Source organism: Uloborus diversus, chromosome 8 (assembly GCF_026930045.1).
Source record: "Uloborus diversus isolate 005 chromosome 8, Udiv.v.3.1, whole genome shotgun sequence".
NCBI lineage: Eukaryota > Metazoa > Arthropoda > Arachnida > Araneae > Uloboridae > Uloborus > Uloborus diversus.
Window position 1 is genome coordinate 73,922,022 of NC_072738.1, and position 23,248 is coordinate 73,945,269.

At 30.7% G+C, this 23,248-nt stretch overlaps 1 protein-coding gene across 1 annotated transcript in view; it reads left to right on the forward strand.

Annotated features, from left to right (window-relative positions):
- The window catches only part of LOC129228430 (unconventional myosin-XV-like), a 44,220-nt gene extending 21,940 nt beyond the window's left edge, over positions 1-22,280 (forward strand). Inside the window, exons 5-16 of the mRNA XM_054863110.1 lie at positions 2,013-2,089; positions 2,728-2,810; positions 4,255-4,385; positions 8,454-8,548; positions 9,341-9,515; positions 11,309-11,544; positions 12,084-12,148; positions 12,679-12,818; positions 16,840-16,889; positions 19,097-19,183; positions 20,053-20,187; positions 22,142-22,280. Of these exons, the coding sequence (XP_054719085.1) occupies positions 2,013-2,089; positions 2,728-2,810; positions 4,255-4,385; positions 8,454-8,548; positions 9,341-9,515; positions 11,309-11,544; positions 12,084-12,148; positions 12,679-12,818; positions 16,840-16,889; positions 19,097-19,183; positions 20,053-20,187; positions 22,142-22,249 (1,382 nt within the window). The 3' untranslated portion in view covers positions 22,250-22,280. The remainder of the gene's footprint in view (positions 1-2,012; positions 2,090-2,727; positions 2,811-4,254; positions 4,386-8,453; positions 8,549-9,340; positions 9,516-11,308; positions 11,545-12,083; positions 12,149-12,678; positions 12,819-16,839; positions 16,890-19,096; positions 19,184-20,052; positions 20,188-22,141) is intronic.
- The last annotated feature ends 968 nt before the right edge of the window (positions 22,281-23,248 follow it).

Below are 23,248 nucleotides of genomic sequence, written 5' to 3' on the forward strand. Positions count from 1 at the left end.
AACAGTTTTGGCTTTAGAGAAACGAGTCTCCAGTTCTTTGCGTGTTTCTTTTTTATCATTGTGAATTTTATGGTTTTAATATTTGGCATACAAAACTCAAAGAATTTTTGTGCAGTACTTTTCCAGGAGTCATTTGGAGACTTGCTTTTGCTATTATGTGTTTGACGGTGCCACCAATACCATCCCAAGGAGATTTGCCATGGCTTGTGGCAAAAAAACACCATTGAGCTTTTAGTTGGAAATCCCTTTTATGAAGACACAAATTAAGAAAATTTTTAGTTTTTGTACTGTGCAGCACCTCATCGCTATAGTAGATTACATTTCTTACAGCTGGAATATTATTTTTAAAGTGTTCCACTATAACCTTTTGTGTTTGGTAAAGAAATGCAACATCATGTTCCAGGTCATTTGACAATATGCACAAATTGGAAACTATCAAAGCATTATCATTTTTGTTCCTTGTATAAATTACAGCTGGATGAAGAGAGCAACTATCACTTGTCCAATGGTACCCTGGGGCTTCATTTTGCAAGATATAAAGGAGTAGTTTTCACTAAAATCCATTATAACAATGGCTTCATCTAATTTGAGATTACCTTTGATTTTTTTTCAAATATCTAGCTTGAGCTTTAGTTATGAAGGAGTGAGGTATTAGTTTTTCTAAGGATTCAATTAAAATTTCCAAATATTCTTCAAAGGTGAAGGTGAACTGCACCTATTGAATTCTGTCTGTAGAAATCCAAGCACAATAAGTAACTTCATCAATAGGATTCCACTTTTCAAATTTTCCCCTAATAAAAAATTTCAGGTTGTCACTTGAAGGGCAGACTGTACACAGTGCTGTAATCTACAAGCTCTGTTTTCTCTTGAACAAACTAACTTCTCAATGAGTTCATTGTAGTTCTCTTCAATTGAACAAGCATGTAATAATAGTGAAACATTTTCGTGAATTGTGCATACACAAATAAAATGTGTACCAGCAGTACCTGCTAATACACACCACTTTGGTCTAAGCATGCAAAACAGACAATCCAATTTTAATCTCTGGGTGGTCCAACTTGAAAGCAGAATATAGTTCATTTAGATTTCCTAGCAACAACACTTTTTGCATGTATGCATTTTTTGAAACACTTTATCTTTAGCACCTGGCATAACTCTAGAATATTCATCACTTTGAGAGAAGTTTTTCACAAGCATTATTATGTTTTCATCAAGTGTTTTTCCTTTTCTTGGATCAGGCAGTGCAATTATGCCCTTACTTTTTAGAAGATCTTTTGCTTTTCGTACAGTGTACTCACTCACATCGAATTCTTTGCTTATTTTAGTTCTGCTCCATGAAGCAGGAGCTAGGGTTAAAATTTGTATTTTTTCTCTGCGTGAAGTAGTAACACTAAGCTTTTCTTTCATTAATTCTATTAATCTGTCCATATTTGCTTTTTGTTCAACTTCTTTTGTCAATGCAAGTGAAAAATCATCAGTTGCAGGGATTTCCTCTTCTAAAACTTTGCCCAATTTAGATTTCAGTGAACTGGTAACAGATTCAACTTTTCACTTTTGCATAGCTTGATTTTCTGTGTGGTGCTATCCCATGAAGCTCCAATGGTGATTCTCCTAATTTTTGTAGGGATTATTTTGGTTTTCCAATGTTTGTTGCTTGGAAGTTGATGCCGCTACACTTCCCAGACTTTGTTCCCTCCAATTTTTCCCTTTTCCTCTATTTGCAAACATATTTAGCAGGAAAAAAGGCCAAAAGGAAGATTATGTCAAAACAGCTTTCTTCAGCCAGCTTTAAAAACAAGGCACTTTTTAAAATTAAGATTTACACAAATTCCCATGATCCCCTAACAAAGAGCCATAAAAAATAAATAAATGAATAAATAAATCGTACAGCAAAATATTGTTAAACCTTTTAAAACTAATTGGATCTCTTTCTAAAAATGGACAGGACTTTTCGGTAGATCTAATATAAACATTATAATACTGTTGATACATGTATTATCCACTTTGTTTAGCAATTATGAGATTCATGGGGGATTTACCTCTGGGACTTCATCAGAAAGAAGTGGAATGTGTCTACACTATATTAGTCGTAAGTATAAGCTAATAACTGAACAATGTTGTAAAATTTTAATTTTTCTCAGTTTCAAATCTGTGCTACAAAATTGAAAATAAAATGTTTATAAGTATCATTAGAATACAAATAACAATGAAGTGATAAAAGAATTTGACACAAACCAAGTATAGCATAGTTTATACATGCATTATGATATTTTTGATGGAAAAAGAGGGAGAAGACGGAGAGTAATTTACAGCTTAAAAAAACAAAAGTTTATAAGAGATAAAAGCAAAAAGAATACTGACTGATTTTAAATTAGGGAGAGTTAGAAAAAAGTTTGAGATTTATTGCCTCGAATTATGACAGAAATACACTAGTTTTGTCTAATACTGAGATCCAAATATTGAACAATCATTTTCATCAATTCAAAAATAATAATAATAAGTATGGGATTTACCAGTGTTTGTGAATTTCCAATATATATTTTTTTTCTTTTAAAGAAAAAGAAAGATTTGAAAAATCAATTGTTGAACATTATTATGTGTTGGATTGCCTAAATATAATAATCTTAAACACACAGTTAATTAAGCAGAGCTTCAAGTTTGTTGTCATACATTGCATATTTCTCACAATAGCTCAGTAAAATCCTAGTATGTACTTTTATTTTTCAGATTTGTCATCATCATCCACAACTAAGGGATGAGTTATACTGCCAAATTATGAAGCAAACAACAAACAACAAAAGTTTAAATTTGTAAGTCTATGTAATTGAGAGGTAAAGGACATTATGCCCTTTTTATTTTCAAAATCAAGATTTAATATTTTAAATATCAAGTTCTTTTAATGATTTGAGTGCATAAATTGCCCATTATTTTATTTTAATTGCAAACATCAATCAAAGATTTAGTACAAAATGAAATACATTTAGTAGTTAAAAATTCATATTTTGAACCACATGCACAAAACTTCTGAGATTTTGTAGTCACTGCATATTTGTTCAAGGCAGCTGCCACTTAGCGTAGCAGTGGTAAGGTTTGCTTCTAGTGTAGCTTTATTTCTAAAACTTAACAAGAAAAGATTATTTTCTAAAAATAATAATAAATAGAAATAAAATGTCATGCACTTAGGACAAAACCTCTGTCCCTTGAAACCTACAGCAAAAAGCTGTCATTTATTGAATTGCGTGAAAATTAATTCTTTGATTTTTTCTTTGATTAATTTGAATTCTTTTCCCCAGATAAATTCGAGTTTAACAAAGAGGTGAAGGCGAAATTAACTTCTTCCAATACATATTCGGACATAACAATATGAAGCACTAAAAAAAATTACCCCGAGTAGTAATACTTGGGCATGACAATTTGGACCCCTTAGTGCTGTGCCCGAGATTATGGCAGTTAAAAGGTTAAGCACTATCTTACTCAACTTTTTATACTCTATTCAGAGGTATAAAGCACTAGGATTTTTATAAACAAGTTTCATTTTATGAGCCCATAAATGACAATCCAGTAATTCAAATCATTACAAAAGAAAAAATGATTACATTCAAAAAACCTGATGGTCTACCTGTTCAGAAACTCCCACAATTCAGAGTTCACTGAAAAAGAGCTTTTAGAAGTGACAAAGCGAAGAAAACCAATGAGGATACCAAAACATCAATGACAAAAAAACCAAAAATTTAAACATTGAAAGTTTTAAGTCACTCCTTGAAAATGGGAAATAATCTTTGTGATTTGATAGTGAAGGAAGACCTCATCATGGAAGAGATAAGAGAAACCATCGATGCATTAAACCCTACAAAGGACTAAAGAGGAAAATGATTAATGACTGCCAACAGATTATCACTATCAAACTATTCTTCATATTTTCTTTACGCATGTCATGCTTATGTATTGAAATTATTACACATGAAATTTATTATATATTTACCTATCACTAAAACGAAGTATTTTTCCTTGTAGGACCTAATTCCTATTTTAACAATTATATTGTCCTAATTTATGCAATTTTGATTTACGTGAATTTTCATGGAACGTAACACCCGTGTAAAACGAGAATCTCTACTGCAATAAGTGTCCATAATTTCTTTCACATTTACAAACCAAGCAGCAAAAATTTCATTGTCATTCAATTATAATTACATTTGCTAAGTCATTAAAAAGCATGTAAATTGTACCTTTTGCCCTTTTTTCCCTACTTAGAGAAAGTGGGATTCGAGGATGGCGTCTTTTGGCATTTTTGGCTGCATTTTTCAAGTGCTCTACAAGTTTAATGCCTTATCTCATGAAATATTTAGAAACAGCAGCTCAAGACCTTAGACGAATAGAACATGGTAAGTTCTGAAATACATAAAATTCATGAATTTAGATTACAGTTTGGCATTTATTAGAAACTGAAAGAAAGAGTCCAAAATTAGAAAGTTCAAATAGTTAAATAAAGTGAGTTTCTAGATTCTTAAATTTTGCAGCTTAGTGAGAAGAATTGTCTACATAGGGACAGCAGCACAAGAGCAGACTATTGCTGTTCACACAAATGCTTGCAGGATATATTGTGCTTCCTACTTATAATTACGCTTTCTTCAAACTTCATTATATATATTTTTTTTTAATTCAAATATATTATTCATTTTGAAAAAATTGTTTCTAGTGTACACTTAAGACATTTTTTTTTCATTGCAGATTTTCTACTTACAAATCAAGTCAACTGCTATTTTTTAATTTTTCAATCAAATTGAAACTTTAATTGTATTTCAAAATGTGGAACTTTACTTTTTAGCCTACTTTCCCAGTAAAAGTCAGAAAAAGAAGAAAAAAGCATGAAAAAAGGCTTAATGCATCTTAAAAATATCGCAAAAAAAAAATCAAAAATATATAAAATAATTAAATAAATATCGAAAAATTAAAAATTGGAAAGTAGGGTACTGAGATGGGAAAAATGTCTGTCGGTCTGTCCCCCCCCCCCCCCCCCAATAACTTTTGAATGAATAGTCCGATTCGAACAAACTTTTTTTTGTTCAAAAGATCTCGGCGAGGACACCTCTTTCACATATTTCGCTTTTTGATTTGAACTATTTTTTGTTCAATTTTGAACAGTTCAAAAAAGCTTAACATTAGCCCCTACGGGGAAATTCAAGGCAATTCCGAACTGTGAGGCGAATTTGCTTCAAACAAACTTTGTAGGAGAAAGCTTTTGATGAAAAATTTATGTATAAAATATCTTTTTGATTTGAACAATTTTCTGTTCAATTTTGAACAGTTCAAATACCTTAACATTAGCCCCTACGGGGAAACTGAAAGTCAGTGTAGATTCCGTACTTGAAGGTGGATTTATTTCAAACAAATTTTGTTAGAAATAGCTCTTGACACCAAACTCCAGACCCCGACTCCGAGAATTTAGGGGCAGCTGACTCTGAATCCGACTCCTGTGCCCGACAATTAATCGGACTTTGACTCCCCAACTTTGACTCTGACTTCGTAGCTTTGGCAAAAATTTATACACGAAGGACAAATGACTGACTCCGATTCTTGGATGTTTGTCTCCGACTCTTTTATCCCAAAATGAGATTGACTCCGACTCCGAATCTGCAGCTATGGTTTTAACTATGAAATAATTATTGTTGATATGATTTGTTTTTATTTTCATGCTAAAGTTTTAATTTAGGTATTCAGTTTTCGGCGAATAAACTCGAAATCATTTATGTTACTACATAAAGATATGCGCAGACGATATTTTTTTTTGCCAATGAGAAGTATTTATTTAAGTTGACATTTTATTGTTTTTATTTATTTTGGCAAGTGCATTAACTCATTTTAAAAATTATTTTTGGCAACAGGGGAAAAAGAAAAGATTTTCTTTTTTTTTTTTTTTTTTTTGATATGATGTATTTATTTTAATGAGCTTATTAATTTTAATTATTATTATTTTGTTTTGAAAGCTGTTAAAGAATTTTTTTTTAATGGAAAAAAGTGTATTAGCTGCTTTGTTTAAAAGGTGCTGCTATTTAATTTGCATCTAATTTTTTTTAGATGAGTGAGGAATATTTTATTCCTAGAAATTAGCTTAAAATATTGAAAAATACGTTTGAAACAATTTGCGAGTTTAGCTATTTTTGAGAATATTGATCAGGTACTAGAAAGAAGTATGGGTATACGGGAAAGTAGGCTCGTATAGTTATAGATGGAACTTCTTGTTATTACTACATTATTAATTTTTTTTAGTTATCTCATAACGACACTTTTAATTGCGCAGTGTGCCAAAGCTGAAAGCAGATTTCCCATCGTTTAGTATGATCAGATCAGTCAAACCAATCAGCAGATGTATGAACACAGTAATAGTTGAAGTATTTTCACAACTAGTGATATAAAAACTTAATATACTACTAGGACATGTTCACTATTTTTTTAAAAACCTTTTTAATAACTTTATTATGTGTATTTATTGAATATTTTATTTTTGAATGGTAAACTCATTTGTTTAATTGCATTACATATTAAACTAAACACTGATTTGATTAAGTTTTAAGCATATTTTCTAAGGCTATTATCTCTAAATTATTTTAATTAAACGTTTGGGTGCTGTCTGGTCAGAATGTAACTTGAAAGGAGTCTTGACTGAATCAATATCAGAGATGCCAACTAGGAAGAATTTTTCTGTGGCACACAAACAAACAACCAAAAAAAAAATTACCCTTTTACTCTAGTCAGTGGTAGGTTAGACTGGTTGACTTTATGCACTTAACATGAATTCTAGTTCCAAATAGGATCTTCAGCAGATAATAAATAGTACTATGTTATCAGTAGCATATAACTCAATGAAATCAAAGATACATAAACAAGTGAATGCATTTAAATTAAATGAGGAGTAATTTATCAAAAGGGAATATATAAATTTTTTAGAAAAATTTATTTTATTACATTTTCTAAGTATTTCAGATGACCTTTATCAAATCACCTACTCTCAAGAAATCCAAAAGTGGAAATTCCTATTTATTTAAGGGTAAAGTGTGCTTTTGGATCAAAAGGAAACATATCCGTCCTCTGCACGTTTTATTTTGAACAAAAAGGGAGATATCCTGAAAGAATCTGTAGTACGAAAACTTTTAGATCCAAAGGAACACATGTCCAAAATCCTCGAATTTTAATCCGCTACTTTTAGGTTCATGTACTTCGACAAGAGAATATGAGAAGGTAAAATATATTAGAGTTTTGGTGAAATTGGAATTTTCAACATTCCGGTTTTCTTTCAAAAGAGCACATATCCAACATTAAGATGGCGATATCTCCTTGTTTTTTTTTACACAAACATTTCTTACTGTGAGCCATGATTCACTGTGCTTTTGTGCTAAATTCTGTACCCCGAGAATTTCATAAAACTATTTTTCTCTTACTGTAATTCCTTTATCTCACTTTTGGAACATTTTTGGAAAATGGATATGCTCCCTTTTGATTAATTAGTTCTCAAGTATGATCAACTTGTAACGCTAACAGATATTCAATAATAATTAATACACTTGTAAATGGCTACAAATTCAAATTTTTTTGCCAGAGTGTTGATGTACAAAAATGTAAAAATGAAAGGGCATGAAAACACTTAACTCTGCAGTTTTTATTATTCTACAGCAAATAGCCAGTGTTCGTAGGAAAGTTTGAAACTCAAATAATACTTAAAATATATACAGTGAACACCGCTTATATGTTTCTCTTTTATACGATTTTATCAATTATATGTTTTTTAATTTGGTCCCTGCAGAGTTTAATATATTTTAATGTATACCTATTATATGTTTTTTTCATTTATATGCTTTTTACATACAGTCCTTTCAGAAACGTATTAACAGTGCTTTACTGTATATATATATATATACAGTAGGCTCTCTGTTTAATGACTTTCAAGGAACCGCAAAAAATCGTCCTTAAGTAGAAAGCGTCCTTAAAAAGAATGCTTTTAACATTATAGTGGACCACCTGGGGCTGTGAAAAGCCGTCGTTAAATAGAGAAAGTCATTAAATAGAGCGTCGTTAAACAGAGAACCAACTGTATATCCAACAAAATTTCAGTTAAACTTCCAGTTAATATAAAATCTAAAATTAATCATGCAGTAATTTCATTTTCATAATAATCAATAATTTCAATTTTCAAAAATATTTTTGCATAAAATTCTTATAAAAGCATTTGTTTGTCAATGTTCAATTAATAGCTTCTCTACTATTTTTTGTAGAAGTTAATTTGAGGAAAACTGAATTTTTGAAGCCATTTTCACAGTAACAATTGACAATTGGTATTGGTTGGTAAATCTGTAACAGTAGGGGAATGATAAATGTAAAATCTCTAAAATACTTTCACTTAAAATAAAATGATTTTTTAAGATAATTTAATACATCATGCTCCTTGTTTTTGACAGCTACAGCTGATGTCTGCATGAAAAATTTAAAACAGACAACAACCTATGGAGGAAGGAGAAATGTTCCAACTGAAACTGAAGTAAATGCCATAATCGTAAGAACATAAGTGCATTGAATAATTATGCAATAGGACATTTTAATAAAAACAACATAATAAATGTTGTTCTGCCTCAACCCATATTTAAAGGCATTAACTTACAGCTAAATAAATCTATGGGGTTGTATCCCCCTCCCCCCAGATGTCTTTAAAGATTATCTAAAATTTTGGTTTATGAACTTCAATTTCTACAAATTTCAGCAAAAGAGTCCTCGAATTCACCACTTTTTAAAATTGTCAAGAGTTTTGTTTTTCAAATGTGAATTTCAAAAAATTTCTGGGAGAGAGTATCTGTACTCCAACTCTTTTTTACAAATTATTTCTTTTTACAAATGTCATCAAAGGTGGTTTAAAAATGCATTTTTAGGACTTCATTTTGAAAGTATTTTAGGGAAGAGTCCTAAACTCCATACCTTACACTTACGACTATAGGTTCATATTTTTAATTCTTTTTCTTCATCTATATAAAGCAATTCTTCTGAATTATGTGCTGAAATGCTAGTAGTAATAACAATGCTCCAAACCATAAAAACTTGACCCTCTCCTTCTCTCTCATTACATATATGTTTGGAAAAAAAAAAAACACTGGTTGCCAAAAGAAATTATTAACACTTTAATTGAAATGCAAAAGAATTAGGTTTTTTTTTGTTTTCGAATTTTTTTCAAAGACAATAAGTCCATTCTGAAAGCTTTTCATTTGTAAAGAATGTCAAATCTTCAATAAATATCTCACATTTTTTTTTTGATTGACAAAACAATGCTTGTTTTAAAATTAGATTTGTATTAAAGGAAGGTAAATTTAATCGAATGCAAGATTATTTCTTACCTGGTGGAGTCCAACTAAATATTCCAACTTCTTCTTCAACTGTTGTGGAAGACATCATTCTGACCGTTGGACGCAAGATGGGGATCAAAAATGAAACAGAGTTCCTAGAATTTTCATTATACTGCATTGTTGAAGGAGGTATGTTCATTGCAAATTGGTCCTATGAATAATAAGAAATGCACAACATTTGTAATTCTTAATTTTGACGCTAGAATGATTTTGATTGAATATTTCATTTTACTCAGAACATAATTAACTATGCAAGAAATATACATACTATTTTCTTATGGAGGGCAGAGCCATTTATGAAACTATTAATGTCAGCCCTGCATAAACGAATATTAACGGTTCCAAATATGCCTTTTTCGATTAGGTGGGATTTTTGATTATATGAGGAATACAAGAAACCCATTTTTTGAGGTATTGTACTGGTATTATCTTCATTATTACTACGATAAATGGAAAATGATTTTCCGTTACTTAAATATTTACATGCATTTCACCAAATTAAAAAAAAAATTAAATGTTTTTATGTAAATTACAAAAAAATTACACAAACAAACTAAGGTAGGTGTGGGTAATAAGGTCTACCTAAGGGAGATTTGAAATAAAATAAAAACTATGTATCCAAATCAACAAATTGTAATATTAAACATACAGACCAATTACAACAAGAAACAACCAAAAAAAAAAGATCACTTTTGCGAAAAACAAGCATAAAATAAAATATTTTTAAAACCTTGTCTTTAGGTCTTATTAAACTATGGTAGGATAATAAGGCCTAAGAACTGTAACACTCATAAATAATCAAAATAAGCTTCTAACATTGGTAATTGAGATCAATTAAAATAGATATGCATTACTCATGCCTACTTATCTGCTTTAGTAGGTGAGAGAGCTGGAACCGAGTTGACCAAGAAAACTCAGATGCCAAAACAAAACTTGTTGATTTTAATCCGTTTTTCCCCTGCAATTACTATAAAATTTGTTAAAATGGTTAAGGCTAGTTTTAAAACGTCACCACTTATATATGCTTTACAAGGTGAGAGACCTGGCATGAAAATGACCAAGAAAGTGATTGATAAACACTACAAAATTAATACATTTGTTGTGATTTATTGTATTTTATGATTAATGAAAATAGTTTTTATATGATAAAACTTGATCTAAGATTGAATGTAAGTCTTCTGGGGAGCCACAAAAGAAACAGCAGTGTAGTATAGAATAGTGTTCAGTTCATGTTCTGCAATGGAGTAAGATGAGACATGACAAGCAAAACCATTTGGCTGTCATAAGAAATGACACTTCAGAAAAGAATTTCCATTTAGTGAGCCAGTTGGCCGGCGACAATCAGGGGGGTATCCCTTCCAAGTAGCAGAAATAATATGATTTTGGCGACATAGCTACAGAAAACCATTTCACTTTTACAGGGGGGGGGGGGAAACCACTTTTTTTCTTTTGTTAGTTTTCCATAGAGTGCAAAGCATTGTAAAAATAATATTTCACATTGTGATTACCTTAATTTTTATTTATTTACATCCTCCAAACAAATGCTTCAGTTCAAATAGTTTGTCTCAGAAAACTTTATAACTTGCTGCACAGGGTATCTGACCCCTAGTTTCGATAATTTTTTCACATATTTTTTCCGGATGAGTCAGACTCATTCCTACACGTAACTACATCAATATGCATAAATGAAGATTATTTTCTGGTTGGAATATTTACAGGTCATGTATAGTTAAACAGGGCATAACTTACTTTTTTTAAAAAAAGCAGACCTATAAAAAAGCAACAAATTCTCCACCTGGGGAGGGGGGGACCACTGAAAACTAATTGACAATAAATATTATGCCTTTGGCTTATTTTTGCTTAGAGAAGGAAAACAAATTTTAAAAAAAAAGAAGAACTATATCATTCAAATTTTGTTTCAGATCAATATACCATGCCCTTGGAAAGAGATGAATACATATTAGACTTAGTAGCAGAATTAGAAAGAAATGGAAGCACTTACTATCTGGTATTTTGTAGATCAGTGTGGTGCTTTCCTTCAAGACTAGACTCTGAGCTTTACATCGAGATCATCTTTCACCAAATTATTCCTGACTATTTGGAAGGATATTTGCTGATAAAACCTTCCAACTGCTCAACCTTCTCACCAGGCACTTGGGTAAGAATAACAAAATATAATTGTTTTAAAATATGTTTGTTGATTCTATAAAAATCAAATAAATATACTTTTTCAGTCATTGGAGCTTGCATTTAAATACTTTGCATTTTTAAAGCGAATAAATATACTAAAAAACCATTTTTTTTGGGGGGGGGGGGGGGTACATAATACTATAAACAGTGGTGCCCAACCATTTTCTGTGTGCCACAGACAGACACACAGACACACGTCATAATCCCTTGCCTTTGTGTGTCGGGGGGTTGAAAAGGCTCATATTTAATTTTCAAACTCTCTGAAACCAAATATGCACAACTTGTTATATAACTTAATTATTTTGATTTCAATAAGTTTTAAACAGACTATTACACTCTCAAAAAGAAAAAAAGAAAAACTTATTATTCAATTATGTCATGAATTATACAGAACATCGTAAAAATCATTTATTGAGATTTTGTCATACAGGAACTGAATAAATGAATAATTATTGTGCTATCAGGTCTCAATTTTTTCTATAAAATAACAATTTTCCATTCTTATAGGATATGTTACTCAAAATAGCTACATTAATGCATAAAGCTAAAGGAATGAATAGTTTGCCCAACAAGTATGTATGTTATGCAGCAGCTAAACTAGTTGCTACTTCAATTTATTTGTATGAAATCTAAATTTTAACAATATTACATAAATTAAAGTGTCATACTTTACATGATTTAAAAAAAAAAACTTCACAGCATTAGAGTTAGTCATGTTTCTGGGAAAATGTCATTTTTGCCAGGATAATGGCAAAAACTGGAAAAAAATGCTTATCATTGTAAGTTTACACTTTACTAAGTTACTTTTGTTTAAATAAATTTAAAATGTCTTTATTTCAAGAACTGCATCCTGTACAACAATGATTTAGTATACAAATGTAACCTTCCGGCTTAACTATTGATAATAAATGTAATGCTCAATTTTAATGCTGTGTATAAGTGTGAAGTCTTGTTTGTATAAAATGCAATTGAATGTTTATAAAAGTTTAAACTGCAAATTTAATTAACATTGTAGTGATTTTTTTTTTTTTTTTTTTCAAATTGAAAAATCAAGGATTGTAAAAATCAGAAAACATATTTCGACAAATTTCTTCATTTTCAGATCAGATATGATGTATTTGTTGCCAAAACCAGCAATGAATTTCTACACAGAAATCACAAAAAATTGGGCTGAAACTCTTCTTAACGAATGGCAACATACAGTTCCTTTAAATGCAATGGAAGCAAAAGCACAATGTATAGGTAATTTTTTTTAACATAAAAAATAAATCAATGTCATAAAAGTAAATATTTTTGACCAAAAAAAAGGTAATCATTCTTTTTCTAATTTATTTAAAAACTCACGCACAATAATTAAAAGATAGTGCACTCAGAACATGTGAAAAGGCTTCATGCCTCATGAAAACACATTACTGTACAAAAATACATAAAAGAAATATTATTTTTTATGACTGTAGAACAAATTTATTATGCATACATATTAAGCCTTTTTTTTCATTACAAAAATAAGAAATTTGAACTATGACTGTAACTGAATAATTTAGCAAACTTATGTTTTAGCACGAAGATGTTCTATTTTATGCAGTTTTTATCAACACAATACAAATTTCCGAACATAAGGATTAACTGAATACATTTATGGTCATTTATTGCTTGTCACTCAATAAAAAGTGATAACGAGCTAAACCCAAACTAGTAAAAACATCATCAATCTAAACGTTTTGTTCAACATTTTGCTATGTTTTTTACTTCCTTAATCAACTGCAACTTTTTTTTTTTTTTTTTTGCTTCTTTGATCCTTTAAAATGTAAACCAACTACAGTAAAACCTGTAAAGTTGACCACCCTTGTAAGTTGATCACCTGTCTATGTTGACTGCTTTTGTCAGGAACGGAATCAGCTCTATCTCATATAATGAAGGAAAACCTCTGTAATTTGACCACCTCTCTATCTTGACCGCTAATGTACGCCAAATTTGGTCTGGAATATTGTAAAAAACTTGGTTTATTTTTTAAAACTTTCTTCAGCATATTATTTTATTTTATTATTTATATATTTATAATAATAATAATACTTTTTTTTTTTGATAGCTTTCAAAGAATGTTTTTAATGCTTTGATGACATACTAGCATTTTACTAACTAAACAGCAGCATAAAGCTTATTCTGCTCTTTATTCTCCAAACTTGTTTTTCATTTGTTGTTCTATTTGAGATAGCTTTTTGTACTCTGTTCAATGAAAATAGGAGTCAGTAGAAAAGTTCAAAGTCTTTTCTTTCAGTTGCAATACGTTGTGGCAACACAGGAATTCTGCTAAAAAGAGCAGGTCCGGATCTATACATTTTGGGCCTCCTGCAACAAAATATGTAGGGCCTCTCCTTAGTGGCCAGCAGTGTCTATTTAAAAAGCGAATAAACCTTAGTGCTAGTTTTTTTTTTTTTTCTATTTTTTCATTAATTTCTAGGGCTGTTAGCCTTTTTAAGGACGTGGGCCCCTCGCACTGCGGGTATGCAGATTTGGTCCTGCTAATGAGTAATGAGTAAAGTTACGTGTTTTTGGTGCAAGGGATTAAGAGATAGGAGATTTTAATTTTGCCTTTATGAACTGGGAGAGTCAAGCTTGTTGCTCTTAGTACTATAAGTTTTACATAAAAAGGCTTCAAAAAGAAAGTAAGTGGAACTTGAGATTAATAAAAAGTATGAAATATTAAAAGTAATTGAAAATAGAGAAAGCCAAAGAAAATTAGCTGGCATCTATGGAATTTCTAAAACTAGTGTCTACTATAGTTAAAAACAAGGGAAAAATAACAAAAGTATTTGAATAGTATTTTGAATTTATGTTTCACTTTCAATAATGTGAAACAATGAAAGTGGAGCTGAATTTTACTAACTAAACAGCAGCATAAAGCTTATTCTGCTCTTAATTCTCCAAACTTGTTTTTCATCTGTTGTTCTATTTGAGATAGCTTTTTGTACTCTGTTCAATGAAAATAGGAGTCAGTAGAAAAGTTCGAAGTCTTTTCTTTCAGTTGCAATACGTTGTGGCAACACAGGAATTCTGCTAAAAAGAGCAGGTCCGGATCTATACATTTTGGGCCTCCTGCAACAAAATATGTAGGGCCTCTCCTTAGTGGCCAGCAGTGTCTATTTAAAAAGCGAATAAACCTTAGTGCTAGTTTTTTTTTTTTTTTTTTTCTATTTTTTCATTAATTTCTAGGGCTGTTAGCCTTTTTAAGGACGTGGGCCCCTCGCACTGCGGGTATGCAGATTTGGTCCTGCTAATGAGTAATGAGTAAAGTTACGTGTTTCTGGTGCAAGGGATTAAGAGATAGGAGATTTTAATTTTGCCTTTATGAACTGGGAGAGTCAAGCTTGTTGCTCTTAGTGCTATAAGTTTTACATAAAAAGGCTTCAAAAAGAAAGTTAGTGGAACTTGAGATTAATAAAAAGTATGAAATATTAAAAGTAATTGAAAATGGAGAAAGCCAAAGAAAATTAGCTGGCATATATGGAATTTCTAAAACTAGTGTCTACTATAGTTAAAAACAAGGGAAAAATAACAAAAGTATTTGAATAGTATTTTGAATTTATGTTTCACTTTCAATAATGTGAAACAATGAAAGTGGAGCTGAATTTTACTAACTAAACAGCAGCATAAAGCTTATTCTGCTCTTTATTCTCCAAACTTGTTTTTCATTTGTTGTTCTATTTGAGATAGCTTTTTGTACTCTGTTCAATGAAAATAGGAGTCAGTAGAAAAGTTCAAAGTCTTTTCTTTCAGTTGCAATACGTTGTGGCAACACAGGAATTCTGCTAAAAAGAGCAGGTCCGGATCTATACATTTTGGGCCTCCTGCAACAAAATATGTAGGGCCTCTCCTTAGTGGCCAGCAGTGTCTATTTAAAAAGCGAATAAACCTTAGTGCTAGTTTTTTTTTTCTATTTTTTCATTAATTTCTAGGGCTGTTAGCCTTTTTAAGGACGTGGGCCCCTCGCACTGCGGGTATGCAGATTTGGTCCTGCTGATGAGTAATGAGTAAAGTTACGTGTTTCTGGTGCAAGGGATTAAGAGATAGGAGATTTTAATTTTGCCTATATGAACTGGGAGAGTCAAGCTTGTTGCTCTTAGTGCTATAAGTTTTACATAAAAAGGCTTCAAAAAGAAAGTTAGTGGAACTTGAGATTAATAAAAAGTATGAAATATTAAAAGTAATTGAAAATGGAGAAAGCCAAAGAAAATTAGCTGGCATATATGGAATTTCTAAAACTAGTGTCTACTATAGTTAAAAACAAGGGAAAAATAACAAAAGTATTTGAATAGTATTTTGAATTTATGTTTCACTTTCAATAATGTGAAACAATGAAAGTGGAGCTGAACAGAAAGAGTAAGGGTGAATTCCTCAAAAAATGAACAAAATGATGACAAATTAAATGACAAAAAAAAAAAAAAAAAACATTACCGCCCTTTATAAGTTGACCGCCAAAGTACTGCACCGCGAGTGGTCAACTTACACAGGTTTCACTGTACTTGATTTTTTCTAAACTTGTTCCTTTTATGGATAATTTAAGATTTTCCAGGAAACTGATGTTCTGAGTGTATGAAAAAATTTAAAAAAAAAAAATGCACAATTTTTTTTTCTAGTGTATTTTATAGATGGTATTTTTTGTATTGGTTTATCGCTGCAGCAAAACATATTGCTACAAATAGTGAGAATAAGAGACAGTAGAGCAGTTAGTTGTCAAGCCAAATTTTTATGAATAAGAATGGATCCTAGATGGCATTGAAGTTTAGTTGAACTCTCTTAATACGATCACGTTTAAAATGAAATTACGGCTGAAACGAACATTTTGTTCGTTAAGTAGATATTTTGCATAGAAAATAAAGCCCATACATTTGTTTACACGGGGACATTTCAATTTATTGGGAGATAAAATTGTTCATCTACCATTGTGTATTACAACCTATTCCACGATTGTTGATTACCATCTTCCTTTTTCAATATTATCCAAAAAACATTCAATTATAAGAAATGAGTGATTTATTTCTGAATGTGCTAATGAATGTACAATTTGTGTAGCAATATTTTTTAAATATAGATCAGCATTTTTTCATTTTCTTCACAGAATCACTCATTCATGGTTGTTACGAATAACGGCTTATACAAACAAATTCATGGTTTTTGATATTTTGTATTAACTGAGTTCAACTGTATTTATTTTATTTTTCCTCTTTTTGATCTATTCATTAATAATGTTATGTTCTTGCAGAAATACTTCAAAAATGGTCGCTTTTTGGATCATGTTTCTTTGGTGCAAAGGTATGAACATATATTTAAGATAACTACTTCCATTGAATAAAAAATGCATATTATTATTGGCAAGAAGCTGTAATTTGATGACCAAAAAATTTAATCAGCCATATAAGTAATAATTTGAATATAGTACTTATTTATTTAGTTATTTATTTTTACATTTAAAATTTACTACAACTCACAAAGACTAAGTCAGAAACACATTAAAGACAGAAAAGAAGGCAACTAAGCTTTTGTGCTCAATGAAAATTCAAAAGAGATTTTCCAACAGGTTCAAACATGGCGTGCCTCCTCTATTCACCACAACTATGCAGTAAACTCATTCAAAGCTAGTGTCACGATACGACAATGACGACATTGAACCTAATACTACCAAACTACAGAATGGAGTGAAAAGAGTTTTTTTTTTTTTTTTAAAGAGCCATTAAACAATATTAGCCTGTTTACTAGAACACAGTTCTTGGCATGTAACTACAATAATTGCTTTGCTTGACTGGTCTTTACAGGCTTAGAGGTATAAACCTTCATACAGTAACCCCTCATTATATTGCTTCTCGGGAGACAACAAAAAAGCGTGACATATCCGAAAACGGGATATAGCAGAGGTCATAAAAAGTAACAATTTAATTACCATAAAAATTAATGACATGTGCCTCAACAAAAATATTAGTTTATTATTGTATTAAAACTTTCTTGATAAAATCAAAAAAAAAATTGGTCCACCAATTTTAGTTTTGAAAAAAATATTAAAATTTTTTTTAGTTTTATGATGGAATATAAGTTTAAAATTGCGGCCAAATCTGCAACATATTAAGTGTATGGAAAATATGGCAGTTGTGTTCATTGATTAAAAAAAAGAAAATACTTTTTCTGAGAAATATACATTTTTATCCTAATCATGTCAAATGTAAAGTAACATTTTCAAAAAAAATTTACAGTCAAGTCTTGACTCACACGATGGATGTGTTCCAAGACCCCTCGTGTTAGTTGAAACTTCGCGTTGTGGAAAAGAGTATGTATACGAGTTTTTCATTTTCAAACCTAACTATTTTAGGCATTTGTAAATATCTCTCAAACTGTTTTACACTATTTCTTAACCATATATTACCATTTCTTAGACAAAGAAGTGAACCTTTTTTGCATTAAAGAAAATCTGTATCATTCACCATAAAATAATGTAACAATTCAAAAAATCAATGATCAGTGAGGGAGAGACATAAAGTAGAACAGTATGGTAAGTACAGTATATTGTAATGAGATAAAATTCAGCAGTTTTATAGTACTGTTCTACTGTACAGTAAATACAGTAATTACATTTATAACTTATAAAAAAGGAAGATGGTCATGATTTATGCTGCGCGATCAGATTGTTAGAAGTTTTTCCCTAACAGCGCATGTGCATCAGACAACTTGTCAGAAGAAGTTTGACAAGTTGATCTTCTGCTTTATGCCGAAAATTTTCATGTTGTAGGCGAGGAATTTGCGTTAGCTACAAAATTAGTTACTCATGAAAAACTTGTGTTATAGGTGTTTCAAGTAAATCGAATCGCGTTGTAGAGCGAACCCACTGTATACATATATATTTTTTGGGGAGATAAAAGAAAGGTGCAATACATCCAAAACAGTGATGTAACGAGGTGGGATGTAATGAGAGTTTACTGTAGCTATAAACCTAAGTCATATTATTACCAGGGCCGGATTTAGGGGAGGGGAGGGCAGGCAGGGCTACTGTCCCTGGGTGTGCATAACAAAGGTGCCCCACAATAAACTTTTTCGAAATATCCTGACCTTCAAGGGTCGAAAATATTGGATATATAAATATACATCAAAATATTCTGATATATATCAAAGTGTCGGATATTTTTGAAAATATGATGATCTTTTCGGACCCTGATTAGGGGGCCTCCACTCCTTCGTTGCCCCGGGGCCTCCACGCTTCCAAATCCGGCCCTGATTATTACAACTAGCTACCCTAAGCGGCCAGCTGTTTTATGTTTTTAGAATTTTCTTCCTGTTATTCATTTTTTTACACTAGAAAGCTGCCTTTGGTAGCTGTATAAACTATTGTAATCTATCTATATATCTGTACATCTATCTTCTATCTATATAATGACCAATTTACATATTTCTATCAATATAAATATTAAAGTCCAAACATTAAATGAACTTCCCTCTTGTGACTTAGTTTTTAACACAGAAAATACTATTTATAGATGTTAGATGTCAATAGTGATCTTGAAGAAGAATTTATAATTGCTGTGAACAAAACAGGCATAAATGTGCTGCACATTCAAACACATGTAAGTAATATTTTAAAGCAGTAAGTGTTATTTAAAAATTATATTACTTATTAAAATTACTCTACGCTAACTTTTATTAGATGCAGCCTCGTCATTGTGCGAGAGGAGAGGTAAATTTCTCCCTTCAACTTAAACTGATGTATATATATATCTGTATTGTGGGTGTGTATTTAGTTGGTTTTCAACATAATATCTATTGAGCATTTACTTTTCAAAACTTTGAAAAAAATGAGGACTAAAACATTTTTTTTAAGTAAAAATTTCAAAAATAAGGAACTTCATTTGGTTTTTTAAAAAACTTACAACATAAATGAAAGGTAATTTATCCATCAAACTAATTCTTCAAAGTAGGAATGTTAGTAGTATGAATGATTATGGCAACAAAAAAAAGAAAATTATTTTTATAACTTTTTTTTAAAAGCTGCTTTTTTGAGGATGACTTTTTTTTTTTCTTTGTAATCATCACTTAAAACAAGAACCTTTTCATGAAGATCAGAAAAAAAAGACAAATCCAGTTAGATCATAAATGAATTAAGAATAAGTAAACAAAAATGCACAGTAAAATAATCTAGTATAGGGAAGAAAATTATATCTTTGCAAAGATTGCAGAAAAATGATTTCTTAATGGCGGAAATGGGTATGTAATAATTCAGAGGTATAGGTAAGAGGGGTGCACAGACGAAGTTAATCGGGGCAAATACGGATCTTACAAGTGCATCCCATAATTCTAGCAAAAAAAAAACTTTGCTAAAATGCAAAGAATATTTAGGATATTGATTACATAATAGATTTGGTGCAGAAATAGTGTAACCCATAAGTACCACTTATGAGACATTTTCGCATTGTTAAGAGTACTTTGTTCCTTTCAGGAAACTTTATGGAGATTCAATTTTGCTGCAGCAAATGCTCCCGATAATGTTGTGAGTATAAACGGGACCAAATATGCTGATGTTGTTTTTGGCGACACCAATGTCAAAAAAACTCTACGACTTCAAGTTGATCATGTAAATATAAGACAAATTATTCTGGAGTAATTTCTAATTTAAAATTAAATATAATATCATACTAACATTTTTGTTTATGAAAGAAAGATTTAAAACTACTTTGCATTCAAATAAAACAATCAAAATGTATATTAAATCTGAAATTCTCAGCAAAAGTTTTTTTAATATAGCATACTTTGGATTTACAGTTTGATTTTGACAGTGATGTAATTGAAAAAAGAAATACTTAGGAGAATGCATCTTTTATAATGTAGGTGCCCTGGTGAATGAATTTCAGTTGGGTAAAGATTACTTACTCCAATTTAAAAAGTAAACTTTTTTTTTATTTTTTAAGTTGCTTGGACAGCAAGTTACATTGAATGTATATCATTTTTTCAGTAATAAGTCAAAAATTTAGGGGAGCAACATCTCCTCTTAACTATAACACTGAATTTCAATGAATCTTTGTTAGTTTGGAAAAAAGCAATATAGTCAAACTTGGTTATAACAAGCACTGTATTAACAAAAACTCGGATTTAGCGAGGAAATCGAAAAGATTTGGTTGGCACAATGTTAAGATTATGGGCACATAACTCGCTTTTAACAAGCAAACCCTGCTTGAGTGTGCAATATTTTTGAAATTCATAAAATTTCTGTTGATTTCCACCTCAGAAAAATATATTCTATTTTTGGAAAAATTCCATTAATCTTTTGAATCCAACCAAAAGTTAGAGATAAGACACAATTCCTGAGAACAAGCTATGGCACGGCCCTGTTTTTGAAATTTGTGGAGAAGAGGAGCATTTTAAAATTAAATATTATTTGAAGCGAATGTTATCGCATTCGACAGAGCTGCCAACTGCTACGAGAAAATCGTAGTTTCTACAAACTACAGCAAAACCTACGATTTTCTTTTTACTTTTCTTTGTAATCACAAGAAATTTTTCAATCATTACAGATAATATCTGTATTATAATCATTTAGATAATATTGCTTTTCTGACAAAACTCTAAATGTCTGTTTAAAAATAAGTAAAATAATTTCGCGACAGTTATAATGTTTGAAAAAAAATGCTAATAATCGATATTACGTTTTTTTCCAAGTCCAGCTTGTTTTCGCATGAAAACAAGCTTGAAAAGTCACCAAGGCGGGAGAGGATCAAAAATGGTGAAAAAATGGGAAATATCGTTTGCACATGAAAAAATGAGAAAAAAGTCTAATAGGAGAGGGGAGAAAAACAGTAGAAAAGAAAAGGAGTGACATCATTTTCGCATGAAAACAAGCTTGAAAAGTCACCAAGGCGGGAGAGGATCAAAAATGGTGAAAAAAATGGGAAAAATCGTTTACACGTGAGAAAATGAGAAAAAACTCCAATGGGGACGGGAGAAAAAAGTAGGAAAAAAAGGAGTGATGTTATTATCATACATTTTTAATTAAACAAAAATGAAATTCCATCTATTGAAATTAGAGTTATATCAAAACTGTGTAGTGTTAAATTCAAGTTTTGTACCATGTAATATCGAAACTGTGTTACAATAATCGCAAATTAGGTAAAATGTAATATTGGAAGAATGTTGTAGAAGTACCGTGTTAGACAAGGGACATTTGTCTTTGGATTTCATGGAAATTAAAATTTCAATTAGGCTATAAATATAAATAGTGTATTTTTGTGAAAACTTTTTTTTTTATTTTGTAGAGTAAACTATTTTAATGAATAATTCATTAGCCAATAACCATATCACTATTAAAAGAAGAGGAAAAAATTAAATTACAGAATTTTTGCACTGGCTACTATAACTTTCTTATCAGACATTCACTGAAAAAATGAACGAATAAATATAGTTACGCAACTGAAAGTATTATGCAAGTTTCAGTAGTAAAAGAAATTGAAATAGTTTAAGTAACTGAAAGAATTTATTTTTAAAATTTGCTAACAGTTTTTCAAGAGAAAAAATTATATTACCCTTTGTTTCAGGCTCATGAGGTACTGCGCCTTATCACTCAATATGAACTTATTCAGAAGGAACAAAAAGAAAAGGAAGACGTTCAGCTCAGTTACCCAAGGGTGATGATCAAAGTTTGAAGTCATACACAGTCGATTCTCATTATTTCAAAGTACTAGGAACTAAGAAAAATATTCGACATAAAAAAAAATTCGAGATACTGCAAAACAAAAACTATTTCCTTTTTTGAGACGCTTCTAGTGGTTATTGAAAAACACATACACATAAATGCATAGAAAAAAGCGAAACTTCTACTTTCTGTCCCAAAAGTAAAAAATAATAAGTCTATCTTTTATCTCTATAGTTGCCCGCTTGATGTGTCTTACATTGTAACTTATACATTTGCTTTTAGACATGCAAAAAAAAAAAAAATATATATATATATATATATATATGTATATATATACATATATATTGTGTCATCTAACCTGATTAAAACTAATTTCAAGAAAAATTATTATTATAAGCTGTTTTTATTTAAAAATATCATAAATACATTTAGCCGTTAACCAAGTAAAGTTCTTTTGAATCAATTTTATTTTGTTAAAAAGTAGTTTAATATTTGTTACCTATCTCTGTACCTTGATTTACAGTTTTATTGGACAGTTTGTATTCTGCGATTTTCTTGCTCCTTTGAATCTGTACAATGAACACATTTATAATCTTCTTTAAAAATATTGTTCTTTCCACTATTTGGTTGTCTTCCAGGGTTCGCGTTTACGCGCTATAGCGGGTTTTTTACGCAAATTCGCGGGAAAGGGACGCAACTCCGCGAAAAATCGGGTCCCAGGGACCCAGAAAACCCAAAAGATAAGAACCAGAAAAAAAAATGGGAGAAAATGCTAAAGATCTATTTAGTAAATGCTTTTAAGCTTCAAAATGACCAGGAGAATCAACAGAAAGGGACTAAAATGACATTATCTGTTTATCAGCTATTCAAGCACACCCAAATTGTGGACCAGTCAATGGAATTTTAGTGATAAGACTGGAGCTTACAGTGACCTCCTGGGCAGAGCTCAGGGAGCAAGTTCACAAATAGCCCATTGTACTGTATTCTAAGAATAAGCTTTCCCTCAACT